The sequence below is a fragment of the Anabrus simplex genome, chromosome 14 (genome assembly GCF_040414725.1).
Source record: "Anabrus simplex isolate iqAnaSimp1 chromosome 14, ASM4041472v1, whole genome shotgun sequence".
NCBI lineage: Eukaryota > Metazoa > Arthropoda > Insecta > Orthoptera > Tettigoniidae > Anabrus > Anabrus simplex.
This window is the reverse complement of record NC_090278.1, coordinates 15843140-15864957: the sequence shown is the minus strand read 5'-3', so window position 1 is coordinate 15864957 and position 21818 is coordinate 15843140. Positions and strand designations below refer to the sequence as shown.

Sequence of the window (21818 nt, the reverse complement as noted above, 5' to 3'; positions counted from 1 at the left end):
TCTAGGTCTTTTGGTCTTCGGTAGTAAGAAGTCTTCGCAGCTAGTCACTGCCTGGTCTCCGTGTTGTCGGGAGCCTCTGTCTGTAAGTTAACTTATGCCCACTAATATTATAAGCAACCAAGCGAACCGTTTCAATAATTCTTCGCCCTTGCTTCCAGATTATTATTAAGATATATTTATATCGAGTGAATCACTGCGCCTTTTCTTTGTTGAAATTATGTAGCCCGCTACGAACTAAATGTATCTAAGTCCCGTCTTACTCGACCTATTACAACAAATTTACGTACACGTAGACTGGTATAGGCTTCTCTGTGCAATACAAAAACCGCACTGAAAACAGTAATTAAGGCCCACCTTAAAAACACTGTACCTTCTTATGTAGACCGGAAACATATTTATGAAATGTTACTGTACTGCACTGTCCACCTGTAGAGAACTGTGTATCTGACTGGCTCGACAATCATTTCCTTTCGAGATTAAATGGCGAAGCACTATCACAGATGACGTGATGGTTTGTGACCTATTCACTGCAATACTGGACACTCTCGTCTCATTGCAACTGACATAAGAGGTTATTTCTTCTCAAATTGTTGTACAAACTATAGTACGTAATTTTTACTGTAGAGTGTTGAGGACCACTTCGGTCTCCTGGTGAATACAGAGTTATAACGCGCAAATCCGCACGTTGTAAGTAGCTGTGTGGAATTATGTGCGGTGGAGTTTCATGAGCAGTCGTAGTTCACTCAGGACTTTTGTACTCGGACAGGCTTTTCTTCAATGAAGATTCGATACACTCCTGAAGTCTCAGATATACTCATAACGCTGCATCCCTGGTTCTAATCCTGGTCAGTGCATTCAGAACTTATGAAATATAAAGCTATTAAGCCAGTGTTGTCAGAATGCCTGCGGTAGTCGGTTTAAAATATTTAATATCGGAATAATTTCTAGACAATTCGTGCGACAGCATAACGCCTTCGCCTACTAAACTGCTAACAATTAGCGAAGCTCTCACGAAATAAATCAACGCCGCCTAGATGAAAAAGCCTTCCAGTTCAATCATGATGTCACTGCTTGTAGGTGAACGCTACCTACGTGAAAACCGAGAGAACCAATAACCAAATCCAGTTGAGTTCCGGGCAAGGCTTCCACCACCTATATTAATTTTCATAATAAATAACATGTGATGATAATAACATAAGAGTAATTTAAAATTGTCCGACTCGTTGGCTGAATGGTCAGCGTACTGGCCTTCGGTTCAGAGGGTCCCGGTTTCGATTCCCGGCCGGGTCGGGGATTTTAACCTTCATTGGTTAATTCCAACGGCTCGGGGGCTGGGTGCTTGTGCTGTCCCCAACATCCCTGCAACTCACACACTACACGTAACACTCTCCTCCACCATAATAACACGCAGTTACCTACACATGGCAGATGCCGCCCACCCTCATCAGAGGGTCTGTCTTACAAGGGCTGCACTCGGCTAGAAATAGCCACACGAAATTATAATTATATTTAAAATTAACAGTTGTTCTAGTTAGAATTTCAAAGTTAGCAATTCAGTTTCAATTATGACGATCGTAAGTTTCTCACAAAAATATAGTTTTTTTAATTTTTTTATTACAACAGCACAGTAGGTTGCTCATGTTAGACGTACTGTAGTCTTAACATTTTACAATATATTGATCTTATATATAATTGAAAATACACATACCTTATTGATCATTCCATGTGAAATCAACTAGTCTCACAATATAACCCTCAAATATTTGAACAATTCTTAACTAACTTACTTGTTATAAACAGCCGTAAAGGCATTCAAAAATTATACGTCTCCCAGATTAATTATCTCAAGAGTTATTGATAAATTAATTACTAAATATTGCTAAAGTTAGCGATGCAGCCTTTCACGTATTTTATATATCTTGGGTTATGCTTAAGAATTGAATTGAGTGTCAGCAAATTTTCAAGGTCTTTAATTTTATGGAAATTTCGAGTACCATATGACGTTAAAATTTTAATTTTCAACCAAAAATATTAAATGCATTTTCAGTTTCTCAGAATTCTATATATGCCTATTACATTCAAAAATATAGCCAACATATCCAGAATGTCTGATGTTAGAACTCGAAAAATTTCTTGAGAGTTGCTATTTATTTTGTTGGGTGGTATGTTCATTTAGGGCCTTTGAATTGATGAGTTAAAAATGAGATCACGACACTGGTGAGTATTAGTTCTTTCTAACAGGAAACTCTGACTTATTTTCATAATATTTCCTATTTCTGGAATACAAGATACTGCTTTACCTATCTTTACAATTATTTTCATAACCTGGTAAAAACGAACTAAGGTTTCCTTCAATATTTATATTTTCAATATCATTTGGCACTTTGTCAGAATCTCTGAACAGAAAAATAAGATTCTGATTCTTATCAACAACTGACCATTTACATAACTTAATCCCTCAAGTAATTCATCGAATATTTGAAAGGAATATTTTCCCCTGAATTCATTTAATTTCCGTAATGCTCCTGCTTCATGCTTTTCTTTCTCTTCTGATTGTGCATGTCGATGGAATGTGGATGACTTTTTCAAATATGATGGACAGTTTGCAAGTTTACATGGTACAGGTGATTTAGTTAACTGTGGTCAGTGGCGTATGCTGAAGGCTACCAAGGCTATCGGTGAACCCAAACCTCAAGTGAGGACGATGGAAACCTAAAGCACATTATAATGTAAGCATCTGACACGTTCTTCCATTTACAAAACTTGAAAGCAGTGAGAAAAAAAAAAAAGAAAAAAAAGTCGCACGTGCTTCTGAACAAGGCATCGGAAACTGATTATGCAGCTTATGCTCTGTGTCCCTCTCCCCACGACCCACCTCGCGCGGCTTGCTGCTTTATGTCAGATAGGAGCGGGGACAGTGGGGATCGCCACTGCTAGCGTTACTCATCGTATATACTTTCTCATCTTATAGATAACAGAGTGCCGGTATTCCACTCCCATTTACTTCTACATACCGGGCGAGTTGGCCGTGCGTGTAGAGGCGCGCGGCTGTGAGCTTGCATCTGGGAGATAGTTGGTTCGAATCCCACTATCGGCAGCCCTGAAAATGGTTTTCCGTGGTTTCCCATTTTCACACCAGGTAAATGCTGGGGCTGTACCTTCATTAAGGCCACGGCCGCTTCCTTCCAACTCCTAGGCCTTTCCTATCCCATCGTCGCCATAAGACCTATCTGTGTCGGTGCGACGTAAAGCCCCTAGCAAAAGAAAACTTCTACATCCTTGTAGGAACACACTGCAAGGCTCCTGTTATGGTAGTAATATAGGCCTAGTTTTTTCTCATAGGTAAATCTGGTTGCTTGGAATTGAACGCGTTATCATGGGTCGGACACCATCACTGATATCCTGAGGAAGTTAATAAACCAGTAAACGATGTGTACCACTACCAGTAATGATGTGAAATTCAACATTTTGACTTTAATAATAATAAGGGTGCTCGGCATCTGTATAAGCTTGGTGGTGACATAATGTGGGTGAAATGAATGGCGAAGACGTTATAAACACCCAACACTCCCCAATCCAGGAGAATTAAGAGTTACAATGGGTTTAATTCTGAGAACTGAACCGCGGCTATCGGGCCAGAGACAAACATTCTATCCATTTAGCCACAAAGCCGGACTTTAAATTGCTAAGCACTTTAATTCGCTAAAACTTAGGCTACCATCTCCACTGATCAGGGGTTGATTATTGACAGTACCAGAGGTCAGGGTAGTAGTTTGTAAAGCAGCCTTGACAACACAGCAGGCTTCTGCGTTGGCTGTTGACTGCAGCTCATAACACTTAAGGCTTGACGTTCACTAAACCAACCATCGAAAAGGGGTAACCCAAATCTAGTGGTAGCCTACGGCTTGATCCCAGCATACGCCACTATTAATGGCACCGTTAATGACTTCCCAGTCTTTGAATCTACAGCTTTGGATTCCTAAAATATGCAATTTTTCATGAAGTTTAAGTGACACACCTGTGGAAAATTAATAAAATGGCATTAGCTAGGTAAATTGCGAGAACCAAATAAATTATTCAGATACCTAGCCTAAATGTGGTGTATTTTAAGAACCTTCTACAACAACACAGGGAATGATAGAATGTCATTTTTTGTCTATATGAGTCGGTTTAACTACGCGAGACGGGTAAGTAATGTAGATACCTGACCCCTATCATGTAGACATAATCCCATTGCTAAACCTCTCATTCATATGTACATGACATAAAACTGCTCATATATGCGAGAGAACAATATAAAATAAGTCGTGATAAATAAACTCAATAACTGTACTCACCACCCAATTTTTTGTATGTTCAAAATCTATCCTCTTGGTGCCTCTTAACGAATTGTTCCTCATATATTCATTTTGGGAAAATTCTAAAACATGCACGTTGTTTGTAGTATCGTATTTCCCTTTGCAATTAGGGACATTATTATAGGCACACTTTATCAGCAATAGCCTGTTTAAACCACGGTAGCTAAAGAGAGACGGCAGGTGCCACGCGCGGCCGGCCAGGAGCGTGTGACGTCAGCGGACTCTAGTCTGCCAGGCGCTGTAACTTATCTTCCTTATAACAAATGCGTTTATATTGTAATATAATATTTTCACATGAAAACCACTAATAAGTCCAGAGCACAAATACTCTTCAGATAGTTGAAACATCTTGACGAACTGCAGTAACCACGTGGCGATCCTCTTCTTTCTTCTAGTACGGTGAAGGCTGAAACTGACACAAATTTTCAGGAGATATTCCACACACAAATGCGTCGAGTTTTATAAATGAACAGCACGTAAATTGGCCTGCGAAAATCTGCCACTCGTTGACTGTAATACTGTAAGAGGGTAGTAAATTTATAATGCCGAAGAGATGAAGTACTACAAAGTCCAATAATGCCTGCGTCGTGGAATTCCAGGTAGAAGAATGCAAGTAAGAGAGCGTTTCTTCGGAAAACTTGAGTATTTAAGCGTTCCTCAAGGAGGGTGTGTCCCCATAGCGACTCGTAATTGGCCGTCGTCTTACACCTGATAGGTTATTACAATTCTCGAAAGTACTCTCAGTCGAAGATTTTGACACGCGTAATGCACCTTGCGGTCGCCTTGAAAGTTCCCACTGGGTCATGTGATACAGCTGACTGGTCAATCACAAAATCAATACTTCGCTCTCGGCTGGTGGAATCCGGTTCCGTGCATGCAAACACGTCTTTGTAACACAAGACTGGAAATATTTCACCCGTAGTTATGAAATAATAGCCTCTCATTTTAACACACAATAAAATACTTATTGTAGGCCAAATTTGAAGCGGACATCATCTCCCTTGGTTGGAAACGATTTAGTCGGTAAATTAAATCATTAGCACACAGAAATATAATATTAGAATGTACCCTGAAAATTTGCATTTTACCGTCATGAAGTTACACTATTTTCCTGTTGTATCTGGTAAGCCATCTCAGAACGTATCCTCCTATTGTCAACTTCCAGAGCAGCAGCTAACAAACGACGTTGTCCCAATACGGTGGCCTGCAGATCCTAACATTCGGGTTCATTCAAAATGCTAGAATTCTATCTATCTTCAACGATTCCATTTGATGGTTTTTAATGGAACCTTGGTCGTGCCCCTCACTACTAAAATTTCCTCTTCTTTCCCTCTGTTTAGCTTCCTGGTACTCTAGACTCTCGGCTCCAACGAAATCTGGATTGGTGTCTTGTTCATGTATGGCGCGCTTCCATTTACCTTTTTCTTGCGCGGATTTTTTTAGTTCCTGAAGATATTTCTCCCTTTCTTCTTGCCGCCAGTCTCTCTTCTCCTCTGGTTGCGAGTATTGGTGTCTCTCCTTCATCTTCCTCGATCGTTGTCGTAGGGTCTCCGTCTATTATTCCCGTTGGAATAATCCCAACTTCCTCTATTCCTGAACCTCGATCTAGGAGAACGATCCCGCGATGACCTTCCTTCCGGAGCTCTGTTCCAGTTTCTCCCTTGGTTATTCGGAGTTCTCTCATCGGACCTCGTCGCAGTAGCCCGAGAAACTTGTTCGGGGCTGATGTTACGCCTAGGTTGTTCTTTCGACGTCATATCCAGCTTCCTGAGGACCGCCTCAGCTTGGATTGCCGACTGAACATTAGAGGCAATCATAATCCTCTGAATCTCAGCTGTTAACTCTCTCACTATTACTTTGACGAGTTCTGGTTCTGACGGAGTTGTGTCTATCTCTCTGAGTTTCCGTAATTAACTACCGAAAAACTCAGAAAACCGTGTCGGGGTAGATGAGGCATATTTCTTGGCATAGAGTTCAGTCTTTAAATTATTCTGAAGGTGTGAGTTCCAATATTTTTCAAAGAGTGCTCGCTTAAAGCCCTTGAAGTCGTCAAATGCGTATCTGAACGCTGTGAACCACGTAAGAACAGAGTTTTCTAGGTAGCGTTCTGTTACACGCAACTGGCGCTCTGGTGGAATCTTAGCGTCCCGGAAATAATCTTGGAGCTCATTAATAAAACTCTTAGGAGTAACTCCCTTCACGTTATTCAGATTGTTCGATTGGTCTTCGTGCAGTCTTATGATATTCACGACCTGCGTCTGACCCGTGGTGTTCATTTGATTCGATCCGCTGTTTTCATGGTTAAGAAATGGGTTGGCGTTACTGACAGGGTTGACAATATGCGTCTTTTCTAGGAGTAGAAGATGTGATTTCTCCAGACATGTGTTTCTCTAGCTGACTTTGCTTCTCAAGCAGGGTAGCAGCAACTTTCAGCCTGAAGTGTTAGCATTTTTATTTCCTGATCAAGGTCCTGAATTCCTCCTTTGAGTTCCTGTTTACAGACTTCGGAATTATCTCTGACCTTCTCTATCTCCTGAGTAAGCGTAGTTTTCACGACCTTGAGAACTTCCTGGGTTCCTTCTATTGATTCATTAAAATATTCTAATGGCTCAGAAGTTGTGACTTGAGACAACTTAATCTCGGCTATGACTCCCTTTTCCACTTGTTTGATAGTCTCATAAATACCAGTAAATTTCTTGCCCCATGCTGATTTAGCAGCCGCGAGGTCTGCCGTATTATTGTCGATTTTCCCTTCGATATTTTGAAAGTTTTTCTCGACCTCATTCTTATATTTATCCAGCCCATGTAAAATGCCTGTCTGCACATTTGCCAGTCTTTCACTAAACTCGTTCGACATGGCCGACATGGATTTGGTAATACCTTCTTGAATCTCGCCCTTAAGGTTCGAAATATTTTGTTTAAGGGATACTGGTTCGCTCTGAACTGAGGCGAGTTTCCCGTTAAACAATTTTACATCCGTGTGAAGTTTTTCTATACTCTCATCAGCCCGAATCTGATCTGCCTCTAAAGCACTTTTGAGGTCCTGTTTCAGCTTAGCCTGAGCCTCATTCAATTCCTGCCTTAAATTGGCCTGGTTATGACTAAGAGTCTCGGTCATGTCCTGTTTTAACTTGGCCTGAGTTTCATTAACTTTTCCTCATAGACTGGCCTGATTTTCACTAAGTTCCTGTCTTAAACTGTCTTTTAGTTCTTGCTTTAAACTAGTTTGATTTTCATAAAGTTCCTGCTTTATACTATCTTTGGTTTCACTATGTTCCTGCTTTAAACTAGCTTGGAGGTTAGCCATCGCCTCCTGGCTTCGGCGTTCCATGTCCGCCAAGAAATTCCGTAAATCCTCCATAATTACCGTATCACACAAATGGCTGCCCTAACAATGGGGAAATAACGAGCAGAATGTAGATTTTCGGAGATCCAGTTCATCAAATAAGTGTGGACAAAGTTCTTAACCTTAGGAGAAGATCTAAATTAATTTGCCATCGTACTCGACTGTCTAAATTAACTTTAGCGCAATATCGCCTGCAAATATAATTTCCCTATTCTTCATCAAGATTTTTGTTTATGGACAATACAACACAGCCATGCTCTAACTTTAACATGTGTGCTGTTAGCCACAAAAATTTGGGCAGATAAATGTCATGAAATTAACCTTACAAAATTAATTTGTTGCCGCATCTTGCTCATGTCAAACACAGGACACTACAAGATCAAGTCCTCGTTAAATTCCACAACTGAGAAAGTTAATGAGCCATACAAGATGGAAACCATAGAGTTCCTTACGTTGGAAAAGCCAATCTCGAGCAAGCCATCTTTACCTACCCCCGTTATTCCCGACATTCTCAGCTGGAGAGCGAGAGTCCCAAGGGTGGACAGTTTGCTATCCGGTTTCGCTTATTTTTAAAGGCAGGGAAAGATAGAAGAACTAGCGACAATGATACAAAAAGATTTAAACAACAGGTTTTGATATTTATTTACAACTAGCACTCAGTAGAACAATTAAAAATTGATACTAATTAAATCTTGATGGTAATTCAAAATTAAAAATCTTCTCAGCCAGTTCCCTTAGATACAGCATTATTATTCTCCGACCTTTTGAAGTTGAATTACGCTGTAAACATAACAAACCTTTATTAGCCTACTTCTGGGTTGACGAAAAAAATTATGTTGGGAGGAACTCCTCCTAATAATACTGTAATTATTTACGAGTCGCTAAAACCAAATCTCACTGAGCTATCTAACTCGTAAATGATTCATGACAACATCCACTCCTTCCAAATGAAACTTTAAATTCTTTAAGTCAATGAAATAAATTATGGCATCGTTTTTTAACAAAGTCTTCTCAAAAAATATATAATCACGTTGTTCTACTCGTGGATAATCTTACATTACATCGTCTCATTCATCAAACATGAGATCCATTGATCTATACTTAAAAATTTATTGGGAAGAAATATTAGTTAAAGATGTCTCTATCAGACTTATTCAGATTAAATTATACTCGCACAATAATTATTTCCACGAAACTTCCTTCAATATTTGACTGAACAACGCGTGAAGTTAACCTTTAACATCGGACGCCATGAAAACTATTAACATTACAAGCTTTAAAATAACAGTGAACTTTGTCCAGACGATTGAAGTAATCCCTGCTTATTCATTGGTGTCGGATATTTTGACCTTGCCTCAACTTAATTTTAAAATAAAATTCACTACAGATTTCACTTCCAATAAATCAAAGTGGATCAAAGCAACTCAAACAACGGTGTTGATAACCTGGGCCCAACGTGATGAACATGTGGCCAGGTCAAAACCACATTTAAAAAAATCACATGTCAATGAAATCACTACAACACACACACACACACACACACACACACACACACACACACACACACACACAGCATTCACACAAAGACTCACGAGTATTATTTACATTGTTTACAACGAATTCTAGACTTTGAATTTTAGATTTTGATTTTTACCCTAGGCACATGCAATATCATGATGACGGTATCGGTCAAAAATCCATTTACGACTCTCAGAAATGTGATGAAAATCTGAGTGATCACTTAGTCAGAGATGATGAAAATTTAACATCGTTGGTCATAATAATATCATCGGTTGATATCTGGAAGAATTGGCGTCTACAGATACGCACATAGTACAGGTCAAACATTAGCATTCGCATTCATGGTTCATGAGTTCCGACATTATTATTACTTAAATCTACATTCGTCAATCAACACGTGCCCCACATTTGAAGAAATTACGTTTCACCAAACGATTCTTCAAATATAATTCAATAAATTAATTCAGTAATTCAATAAATACAGTAAATAATCCGTCGAGATTCTGCCATATTCCACGCTCATATTCATCCTAATTGAACACATATTAACATCTTACAACAAGATCAAGCAATATTTAAACTCATGACCCTTACTCATTGATTTAACCAGAGCTGGAATTTCTATTATTAGACGTGCTGGATGATAATTTTACGTGAACCAGATTTCGACATAAACCAGATGACACTAACGCGCGTTAAATCCAACAAGAAGAAAATTTACATTGAAATCCGGCGTAACAAACATGCCGTAAATCTGTCATACACGGCTTCCACATAGAAAATATTTTCAAAATTAAATTATCATTTACCGATGAGGACAATGATTTTTAAATAACACTGGACTGTTAATTGGGACATTTAGAGTAATTGTAGAAGACACGCACACATTCTAGCTATTCTAATAGAATCCAATAATCACTCACACACAATGTGACAACTCTACAATTTCCGATGTGAAAGACGATCAAAAATATTAACTAATTCTGCAATTGTAATAGAAATACTACCACTAATGAATAAGTAAGCATTATTTCTACAAAGATAAACAGTAAAACATTATAAATGGGCACTTAAATGTATGATGAAACTGGATCTTTACCGATGATCTGGAATTACTGTTGTTGGTTATCTGCTTCCGTCGTTATCTGCCCATGTTAGATGTCGCCTACATTTTAGTACACCATCGCAGCAGCCAAATCCATAGCAGAAATACTGTAGATTTCCTCTTAAGATAGGTGAGTCATCTTGAAGAACTCCAGTAACCACGTGGCGATCCTCTTCTTTCTTCTAGTACGGTGAAGGCTGCAAGTGACAAAACTTTTTAGCAGATATTCCACACACAGGTACGTTGAGTTTTATAAATGAACAGCACGTAACTTAGCCTGCGAAAATCTGCCACTTGTTGACTGATATACTGTAAGGGGGTAGTAAATTTATAATGCCGGAGAGATGGAGTACTACAAAGTCGAATAATGCCTGCGACGTGGAAATCCAGGTAGAAGAATGCAAGTAAGAGCAAGTAAGAGCAAATAAGAGCAAGTAAGTCTGCAAGCCTCTGTGAATTTACTAAACGTCGCCAGAATCATCTATTTGCGAATAGTGCTTTGGCCTCATTCAGTTCTGTACGTCTTATCTTGAAATCGTTAGAAACCAAGTCTAAGCATCGTCGTCTTTGTCTCCCTCTACTTTTCGTACCCTCAATAACATAGTCCATTATTCTCCTAGGTAACCTATCCTCCACCATTTGTCTCACGTGACCCAACCACCACCACCACCACCACCGAAGCCGGTTTATGCGCACAGCTTCATCCATCCATCGAGTTCATTCCTAAATTAAACTTTATCTCCACATTCCGAGTACCCTCCTGCCATTGCTCCCACCTGTTTGTACCAGCAATATTTCTCGCTACTTTCATGCCCGTTACTTCTAACGGGGAGTTGACTCCCTTCATGGAGAACACTGTTTATCCCAACTGCGAGCTCACTGCATTAGCTTTACTACACCTTGATTCAATCTCACTTAGTATATTACCATCTTGGGAGAACACACAACCTAAATACTTAAAATTACCTACCTGTTCCAGCTTTGTATCACCAATCTGACATTCAATTCTGTTGAATTTCTTACCTACTGATATCAATTTAGCCTTTGAAAGGCTAATTTTCATACCATACTCAATGCACATATTTTCAAGTTGCAAATACAGCAGGCTTTCGGCACAATCTGCCATTAAGACCAAGTCGTCAGCACAGGCCAGACTGCTTACTACAATTCCTCATCCTCATAGTTTTTGAAAATTTCCTCCAATTTATTCATTTTGGTTTCTGCACTTAGATCGTCTGTAAGTAATTTGATTATTTATTTTAATTCTTCATTTTCGGCAAACACACTTCAAGGGCAAGTTGTCTTTATTTTGGCTTAACTGCTCGTTGATTTGTCTACCGGCCGAGTTGGCCGTGCGGTTATGTGCGCGCAACTGTGAGCTTGCATCCGGGAGTTGGTCGGTTCGAACCCCTCTGTCGGCAGACCTGAAGATGGTTTTCCATGGTTTCCCATTTTCACACCAGGCAAATTCTGGAGCTGCACCTTAATTAAGGCCACTGTCACTTCCTTCCCATTCCATGGCATTTCCCATCCCATCATCACCATAAGACCTATCTGTGTCGGTGCGACGTAAAACAAATTGTTAAAAAATAATATTTTGAAATTTTTGCTTCCTGAGAAAGGTTATAAAGCTCACTCGCTTTCTCTACAGATTTTCTTATTAGCGATTCTAGAAACCTTTCACAGTCCCGCCTTTCGGCGCGTGTGTTTCTCTCTGAATTTTCTGTTGATGCAGAAAACGTGGTCATGATTTAGGAAGGAACTGTTCCTTTTTTCAACAAGCACTTAGAGGGAAGACCTAACGGTTGATATTGTAAATCTCTTTCAAAATCTGCACGGCATTTTACAGCACAAACACGACATGTACACTTTCACTTATTCACCAACGATATGCACAAGTTCATTCGCAAGCCTCGAAAGTAATAAAATATTTAAAGGAACAATGTGCAGACAACAGACGAACAGCAATGCACCGAACTTCAGTGCTTAGAATGAAAACACCGACACCAAAGAGAATATAGACTGATATTAACGCGCCAAACAATGCGTACTGTAATGGGAAGGACGGTCCAGTGACGTCACGACCATGGCAGTCTACTGCGCATCCGTCTCGTGATACCTACCGTCTCTCTTCTAGCGACCGTGGTTTAAACTAATAACATTAAAAATATTGCGTGTTCTTATAAACAAGACCAAGGAAAACTACTAGTGATGTCACCAGCCTAAAGGCTTTGTAATCCAGGTGGCCAAGCTATCGGTACCCCTTAACTTTGTGACGACGTCATGCAGCTACTGAGTTCATGTTTTTAACATAATATACAAAAACCTCTACTAAAGAATATAGGGTACAAACTCTGTCTGTTTGAGAATGGAATTTTTCTAAAACGGTGGACGCTTTCACTCGGTTCAGCGCAAAATGTAGGTGCTGAGGATGCATAATTGAGCGCACCTAACGGAGAAAGGTTGCAATATACTTGGTGTATCAAAATAATTGCTGTCATAGCCACTGGAAGTTTTCATGTGACGTGTAGAATATTGTTAAAAGCAAAGCAAATCACAGTTATCTCCGTACAGGCCATGGAGGCCCTGGGTGTGGTAGAGTGGTTAGCTCTAGGCCCGGCCGCCTTTGCCCCCAGCAATTAAACTGGTGCTCATTTTTTATGTAGGCTGAGTGAGGCAGCCCCTATAGATTATTATTATCATTTATTAATTATTATTATTATTATTATTATTATTATTATTATTATTATTATTCCTTGTGACCGTACTGGAAGGTAGTGGGCAACTGTGAGTACTCGACATAACATTCACAAACGCACAAGTCAATACAAATGGATGATCTGATGTTGAAACAGTCTGCATGTGATATATCTCCCGTAGAGAGGACAATACGTTAGTCCTATAACTGAAGGTTGACTCTAGTATGATCAAGCGTTGATGGTGCGGGTTCGTTACAAAGATCTGTCCGAGGACACTTACTGTAAGCTGACTGCGATAACGTGGTTCCCAATTACTTGGTTTCAGTAACAGTATCGTCCTCTGTGAACTTACAGTGGTTTGAATCGCCAAGTTATGTACGAGCTGTATTGTTTCACTTATCCTAGACTGAAACTTCTATCAAATTTACTCGGTCATTCTCACCAATGTGGCTCTGATGTGTGGTCAAAGTACCTGCAGGTGTGTATACTATGATCACTAATATCACGTGTCACCCTAAACTACATCAATGTTTTGCGGCATGGCAGATCGCCGCATACTATAGTCAGTAGCAGGCACTGATTTTATGTTGGAAGCGATAAGTACCGGTGACTTGCGGCGAGATGTGTCCTGGCACTGCTTCGTGTATATAACGGACTGGTTAAAACAAATATCTTAAGTCAGAATGTGGCTCCTCTCAAACCAACGAGTGTTTACTTCAGTAATGGTCTTGCTAGCTTACTGGCACTGCTGTGGACAATGGAGGGGTGGTGTTTTTAATAAACTGTATAAAATAAATCCAAGCACCCCCCCGTCCCCTGAAACTAAATTGTCCTGTGTGTGTCTCTCGGTGGGAAGTGATGGGGTTTATTTCTATAAGGGTGCTTCCTGCAATATGAGATGAGGGAGTCTTACAGGCTACCAACAAATAAATGTTGCCTGTATCAAATCTCGGCAAGTTGGATGCTAAATTGTGTGGCTTCCAGGCGGCAGATCTTGTCCGTTCTTGTATAAACGATATGCATTCAGAGTAGAACGAGCTTCTTCCAACAGTGGGTCTGCTACACAGGAAGACGGTGAATCTCTTGACCTCTTCTTATAATTTACAGTTCGTTATAGGCTACTGCATTTCTTCACAGACTGTCTGAGGCTGACCATTTCCCCATTGTATTTGCTTACTTTTTCTAATTCACACAATAATGGCGTGTGGCCTTCGAAGGGGCCCGTGGTCACCTTTCATGTTCATAGCTGGTTTGTAATTTCAGTATTGTTTGTTTGTTTTGCCACAAACTGTAATTGTTGGTTGTTTTCTACTGCAGCTGTGTTCCAAATCATTGAGACTGACAGGGTTTAAACTAAATTTACGCACTTTTGAATTCAACAGTTATTGCGAGAGAAGAGATAAGCTGAGACAAGTGACCAAGCTGTGCTATCGGCCACCATTTCCTGCAGCTACCGACGTTACTCCATCTCTGTGCACCCCGGGAAGATGAATACGGTGAGTGTGTTTGGAATATGGCCAGATTTGTGGGGTGGAAATAATATTATGAAATTCCATATATAATATAGACATTATTATTAATATTGTAGGATGAATTAGTTCTGACTTTGGTCTATAAAGGGTATACAATTAATGCACTTCTTGAACGAGCTATGAAATAGATTTTGTAAATGTTCTTCACATTCTTTAAATATTTTTGAAGACCTCGCGGGCCGCAAGATACGATTTTGCGGGCCACCATTTGTTAACCCTGGTCTAGTGGATACTACTCAGGCTGGTTATGATGTAGCGGGTTCATACCTTTGACGGAGTGGGAAGTAAGGAATTTGAAGGGATTGGAAGGGGAACTGAGTGCGGAGAAGACAAAGCTGTCACTGGATTAGGGCGGGGCCACGTGCTATTGGAAGTATTATAAATCTACAACGAAATGAAAAATTAAATTTGAAATAAAGAATTCAATTTGCCATTCGTTTCATTCAAATTATATTCCGTTGATTTATGTGAATATATATGTTTCTAAGGGGCCTTTTCACGCTAGATTAAGAATCCTTATATTTTGTTCGACTTATGTGTAACTGTGATTGGATACTTTCATATGAATGCTCATGGCTGAGAAGCGGTTATATCTGACGGCATTTAAATGTTCTTGGTATCTTCTTACAACATTACTCGCATCAAACACTGTCCAATTCTGTCAGCTGACTTCTTACTATTTAAGCATCAAGAGACCATATCTGGCGTATATGGAAGATTTTACCGCAAGTCATGAAGACGTTTTAACAGTCATCATATCTGGAAGTGTTTCAATCATTACACATCCTACTGAATATGACCCGATAAAGATCGAAATGTCTTTAGATGTGATAAGTCTGAATTTTAAAATTTAAATGTGCCTTATACTATTGTTTATTGATTAGGAAGGTAGATTTAACAATACATTCTTGTCATAGTGTACGAATTACCAGTCACCTACCTTGCATTCGGGAGATAGTGGGTTCGTACTCCGCTGTAGTCAGCCATGAAGATGGCCTTCCATGGTTCCCCAGTTTGAAATAAGGCTTTTCCTTAATGAAGGCTATATTTGCTTCCTTCCCATTCCTAGCCTTTTCCTATCCCATTATCAACCTTAGGCCTATCTGTGACGGCACGACGTGAACTTACTCTCTAGAAAATAATACTGGTGGGGTATGATAACACTAGCATTCCTAGGGCAGAGGGTTATTACTTATAAAAATAATCGAAAACGCAACATGTTAGTGTGAAATCCACTGTTTCTGGGCTCTCTGAGATGAATTGTGACATCCGGATGCCGTTTAAGTACACATTCAGCCTCTTAAGAAGCATGGGGCTGAGAAAGCGTGAATGTAAGAATGTCCAAACAGACCGAGATTAGAGTTGAGTCCACAGTTTTCGCTGTCCCTTGGCTGATTGGTGACAGACTCCGTGACAGTCTGAATTGTGTGCATATCAATGGCACTACACGTACGTACATCACTTATATTTATTATTCATTTTAAATGATCAGCTACTTCCCAGAAAACCTGGGCTGCAAAAAGGACGAAGTGTGATTAATGCGAAACAAACAAGTATTAAAGCGTTAAACGCATCATAAAAATTACTGGAAATTTCAATAGTTAGTGAAATATAATTTAACTTTACAATAAAAATGTAAAAAATGTGCATCACCAGTTTAACAGCTAATAAAAATCATAAAACTTAACATTTAATTAGGTACCCGGGCAATACCGAGAAGTGCAGCTTGGGCATTGGAGTGTTCAAAACAGCAGGTCAGGCCTCTACAATACTAACAACATCAATGTTTAATTCATAACCTTAGAGTTCCTCCAGACCTGGCTCCAGAAATACTCGGTCTAACTATTAGGTTACTAGAACAACTATAAAAGTTCCTGTGTCTGTGGCATTTTGTAACTGAAAACATTTCTTTTCAGGTAAATCTTAAGAGGACGATTGGCTAATAAGAGGTGTTACTGTTTGTTGCAGACACGGTGCGAACTGTGTGCGACACTCTATGAATCACTGGTGGAACACGTGGACATGGGGGAGTTTCAGCTGAGAGAAACCACCAAAGTGGATCATGGACTAGAGAGGGAGAACAACCTGAGGATGTGGGAAGTAGCACTGAGAGAGAGAGAAGTGATGATACAACAACAGGAGGAAGCGTTGGAGATGAAGTTAAAGAAGATGGAGAAATCATGTAAGGGTACAGGAGAGAAGCAGGTGGAGACTATGTGTAAAGTCAGAGATAAGATTATTGAGCTGCGAAAGTTGGCGTGTGAGAAGAGAGTGGAACTTTCCCGCCAACGAGAGGAGTGGCGTGACAGGGAGGAAGGCCAATTGTGGCGGGAGATGCTTTCCAAGTACGATCCAGGTCATGTCTTCCTTGAGCAAACTCTTAAGTGGGCAGCTGAAGAGGGATATATCAATGTGGTGAATTTCCTTCTTGAGAGAAATGACTCTGAGGACTGGAAGCGCACTGCATTGAACCATGCTGCAGAGAGGGGGCAGCTGCACGTCGTGAAGGCTCTGATAGAAGAGGGAAAAAGTCAGGGTCGAGAGGACTGTCTCTCCTTTGGACGGTGCGACATAGATGTGAACATCGGCATCCACAGTCGAGGACTACCTGCGCTGCTCTTGTCAGCCAAAGAGGGCCATGTGGAGGTGGTGAGGTACCTGGTGAAGGAGGGAGGTATGAGTGGGGAGGTGCTGGGCGGTGATTTCTTGCCGTTTGCTCAGTGGGGTAACATCGATATAGTAACGTACCTGGCGGAAGAAGTAGGTATGAGTGTGGAGGTTCTGAGTCTTGCTCTCTTACCAGCTGCTCGCTGGGGTCACCTCGATATGGTGAAGAAACTCACCAATCTAACCCACATTCGTCCCAATGTTAAGACTAGGAATGGTGATACACCACTACATCTGGCTGCTCGGTGGGGTCACCTTGAGGTAGTAAAGCACCTCACTACTCTAGACCATAGTAGTATTAATGCTATGAATAGTGATGGTCACACTCCACTACATCTGGCTATACGAGTAGGGCACCTTGAAGTAGTGAAGCACCTCACCACTCTGGACCGCACTAGTCTTAATGTTCAGACTAATGCTGGCAACACTCCACTACACCTCGCTGTAATTAACGGTGACCTTGAGGTAGTGAAGCATCTTACCACTCTAGACCTCACTAGTCTCAAAGCTAAGACTAGTGATGGTGACACTCCACTCCACGTGGCTGCTTGGAAGGGTCGTCTTGATGTAGTGAAGTACCTAACCTTTCTAGACCACACTAGTCTCAATGTCAGGGATGGTGGAGGTTACACACCACTACATTGGGCTGCACGTTATGGTCACATTGAAGTAGTGAAACATCTCTCCACGCTAGACCATACTACTCTGAATGTTAAGGACAATTATGGACACACTCCATTACACGTGGCTGCACAGTGCGGTCACATTGAAGTAGTGAAGCATCTCACCAGTGTAGATCAAACTAGTCTCAATTTTAAGTCTATTGGTGATTACACTCCACTACACTGGGCTGTACGGTACGGTCACCTTCAAGTGGTGAAACACCTCACGACTCTAGACAACACTCTTATCAATACTAAGAATAGTGACGGTTTCACTCCACTTCACATAGCTGCACAGCGCGGATACCTGGAGGCAGTGGAGCACTTCACCACATTAGACCACTGTAGTCTCAATGTTACGACTAGTGATTGTCGCACTTCACTCCACGAGGCTGCAGTGCATGGTAACCTTGAAGTCGTGAAGTACCTCACCACACAAGAACACACTACTCACAATGTTAAAACTAGTGATGGTTATACTCCACTACACCTGGCTGTAAGGGAGGGTCACCTTGAGGTAGTGAAGCACCTCACAACACTAGACCGTACTAGCCTGAATGTTAAGACTAGTGATGGTTATACTCCACTACACCTGGCTGTAAGGGAGGGTCACCTTGAGGTAGTGAAGCACCTCACCACACTAGACCGTACTAGCCTGAATGTTAAGACTACTGATGGTTATACTCCACTACACCTGGCTGTAAGGGAGGGTCACCTTGAGGTAGTAGAGCACCTCACCACACAAGATCGTAGGAGCGTCAATGTTACGAATATTGAAGATTACACTCCACTCCACGATGCTGCTATGCACGGTCACCTTGATATAGTAAAGCATCTCACAAAACTTGACCATATTTTTCTCAATGTTATGACAGGTGATGGTTACACCCCACTACACTTGGCGGCCCAGTTTGGGCACCTTGATGTAGTAAAACACCTCACATCAGTAGACAACATTGTTGACAATGTTATGACCAGTAATGGTTACACTCCACTACACCTAGCTGCGCAGTTTGGTCACCTTGAGGTAGTGAAGCACTGCACAATTCTAGACCGTACGAGTCTCAATATTACGACTAATGATGGTCACACTCCACTCCACGAGGCTGTAATACACGGTCACCTTGAAGTCGTGAAGCACCTCACCACAGAAGACCACACTATTCACAATGTTAAGACTAGTGATGGTTATACTCCACTACACTTGGCTATAAGGGAGGGCCACCTTGAGGTAGTGAAGCACCTCACAACACTAGACCGTACTAGCCTCAATGTTAAGACTGGAGATGGTTACACTCCACTACATTTGGCTGTAAGGGAAGGTCAACTTGAGGTAGTAATGCACCTCACTGCACAAGACCGTAGGAGTGTCAATGTTACGGCTAGTGATGGACTCACTCCACTCCACGAGGCTGCACTGCGCGGTCACCTTGATGTAGTGAAGCACCTTACCACACTAGACCATATTTTTCTCAATGTCATGACAGGTGATGGTTATACTCCACTACACCTGGCTGTAAGGGAGGGTCAACTTGATGTAGTGAAGCACCTCACCACACTAGATAATTATAGTGTCAATGTTAAGACTAGAGAGGGTTACACTTCACTACACCTGGCTGTAAGGGAGGGTCACATTGAGATAGTGAAGCACCTCACCACACTAGATCGCAGGAGTCTCAATGTTAAGACTAGTGATGGTCTCACTCCACTCCACGAGGCTGCACTGCACGGTCACCTTGATGTAGTGAAGCACCTCACCACACTAGACCACTCTAGTGTCAATGTTAAGACTAGTCACTTTGAGGTAGTGAAGGAACTTAGCACACTAGATCGCAGGGGTCCCAATGTTAAGTCTAGTGATGGTTACACTCCACTACACCTGGCTTCTTGGCGCGGTCACATTGAGATCGTTAAGTACTTCACCACATTAGACAGCACTATTTTCAATGCTAAGACTATAGATGGTTATATTGCATTGTACCTAGCTATAAACAAGGGTCACCTTGAGGTAGTGAAGTACCTCATCACACTAAATCCCACTATTCTGATTAATAAGAGTAGTAATGGTTGGACTCCACTTCACCTGGCTGCTCGGCGTGGTCACCTTGAGATAGTGAAGTACCTCACCACTTCAGACCCCTCTATACTCAAATTTAAGACTAGTTATTCTCACACACCACTAGATGTGGCTGCACTATTTGGCCAAATTGAGGTAGTGAAGCACCTCATCACAGTAGACCCTACTCTTCTCAATATTAAGACTAGTGGAGTTCGCACTCCACTACACGAGGCTGCTCTGCGCGGACACCTTGATATAGTTAAGTACCTCACCACACTAGATCCCACTATTCTCAATGTTAAGTCTAGTGATGGTCGCACTCCGCTACACGAGGCTGCAGTGCACGGTCACCTTGAGGTAGTGAAGCACATCACCGCAGTGGACCCCACCATTCTCGATGTTACGACTAGTAATGGTGACACTCCACTACACTGGGCTGCACGGAGTGGTCACCTTGAGGTAGTGAAGCACCTCGTCACACTGGACCCCACAATTCTCAATGTTAAGACTAGAACTGGTAACACTCCTCTGGCCGTTGCTAAATTGTCGGGTCACCACGAGGTGGTACGCTTCCTAGAGCAGTGCTCAACAAAGAAGAAAGTTACTCGGAAAATACAAAGGTTTACACGACAACAATAATCTAGTGTGGCTCCCACTATCTGCAGTTCAGTCGCTACATACTCCTCGGAGGGTAGGAAAGTCAGTACTACAACAGTGAGGGACCCTGCCACAGAATGGCACTTTTGTGTTGTGGTGCGAGCTGGAAGTTGAAGTTCTGACGTTTGTACCTATGTAAAAAACTTATTGTAAGATAATAAAACTGTAAAATATGTGTTTGTTTTGTCCCCAGAACAATCTGCCTTGTGATTAAATTAGCTGCTCACTGCCTCCTTTGTTCTCGGGTAGTCCGGAGCACGTGCTGATTTCTGATGCATTGTGTGTTGAGTACAGTAACAGGTTTCTGTAGTGATTTAGGCGCGATTTCTTCAACTTAGGTAATGTTAACTAAAAATTGTTATTAATTTAACACTGCGGTTAAAAGTATGCAGTTTCACGAACACATTTTTAATATTTTTACGAAACTGAAAACAAATTAAAGCATTCCCGTAAGATATCTGAACGCGTTTGGCGGTGAGCATCCTTTGTTCTTTACATAAAGCATCCTCGTGGTGTGTTGAAGTAGTATTTTGTCACACATGGTTGACATTATCAGAGGTTATGGTTACCGGAGACCGCTAGGACATAAACATGACAAGTAAGAGGCAACAAAAGCGTTATAATAATGATTGCGAGACAAATGTCGTTATTGCTTCAAATTGAAAGTATGCGCGTGTGTTTAAAAAATGAATGAATATCACAACATTCGGTATAGTCTATTCTTATATGCGTGCAATCTAAGGTCCCTACATCACCGGGGAAAGGTGATAATTGATAAGTACTGAATGATTTTCGGGCATTGCGGGGAAAATAGTGTAATGCCTTGTTAATGCTTCAATGGCAGCAGGAATTCTTTAAGGGATTCTACACACTCTTGTCTTGCACTCGTGAACATAGTTGCCTACAGTTACATGAAATATCTAACAAGGGGAGATCAGACTCTGCGGTCAACAGATTTCACCGAGCTTCAATATACCTGTGGGGGGGGGGGCACTCAGCAGTAACTCGTGTATAAGTGTTTAGGTCAATACGCTTTCATTTTCGGAAGAAATTAGGTCAAATGTCATGACGCAGGATCCGCTGAAGGTAATGGAACACTAAAAGGCGAATTTTTTACTTAAACATGTCAGGTCCTCAACCTAACCCTTTACTGCATGAATTATTTTTCGTTTTCGTTTGGAGAAGAAAATTTCAAGCTTCAATGTTCAACTT

General features: G+C 41.1%; 1 protein-coding gene across 1 annotated transcript; it reads left to right on the top strand.

The window, feature by feature from the left end:
- The first annotated feature begins 7 nt into the window (after nucleotides 1-7).
- On the top strand, nucleotides 8-20781 carry LOC136885367 (serine/threonine-protein phosphatase 6 regulatory ankyrin repeat subunit B). The gene is made up of 3 exons (XM_067157878.2): nucleotides 8-82; nucleotides 14412-14525; nucleotides 16530-20781. Exons 2-3 carry the CDS (start codon nucleotides 14517-14519, stop codon nucleotides 20586-20588), a joined length of 4068 nt encoding a protein of 1355 aa, XP_067013979.2. The 5' UTR covers nucleotides 8-82; nucleotides 14412-14516; the 3' UTR covers nucleotides 20589-20781.
- Nucleotides 20782-21818: the final 1037 nt, after the last annotated feature.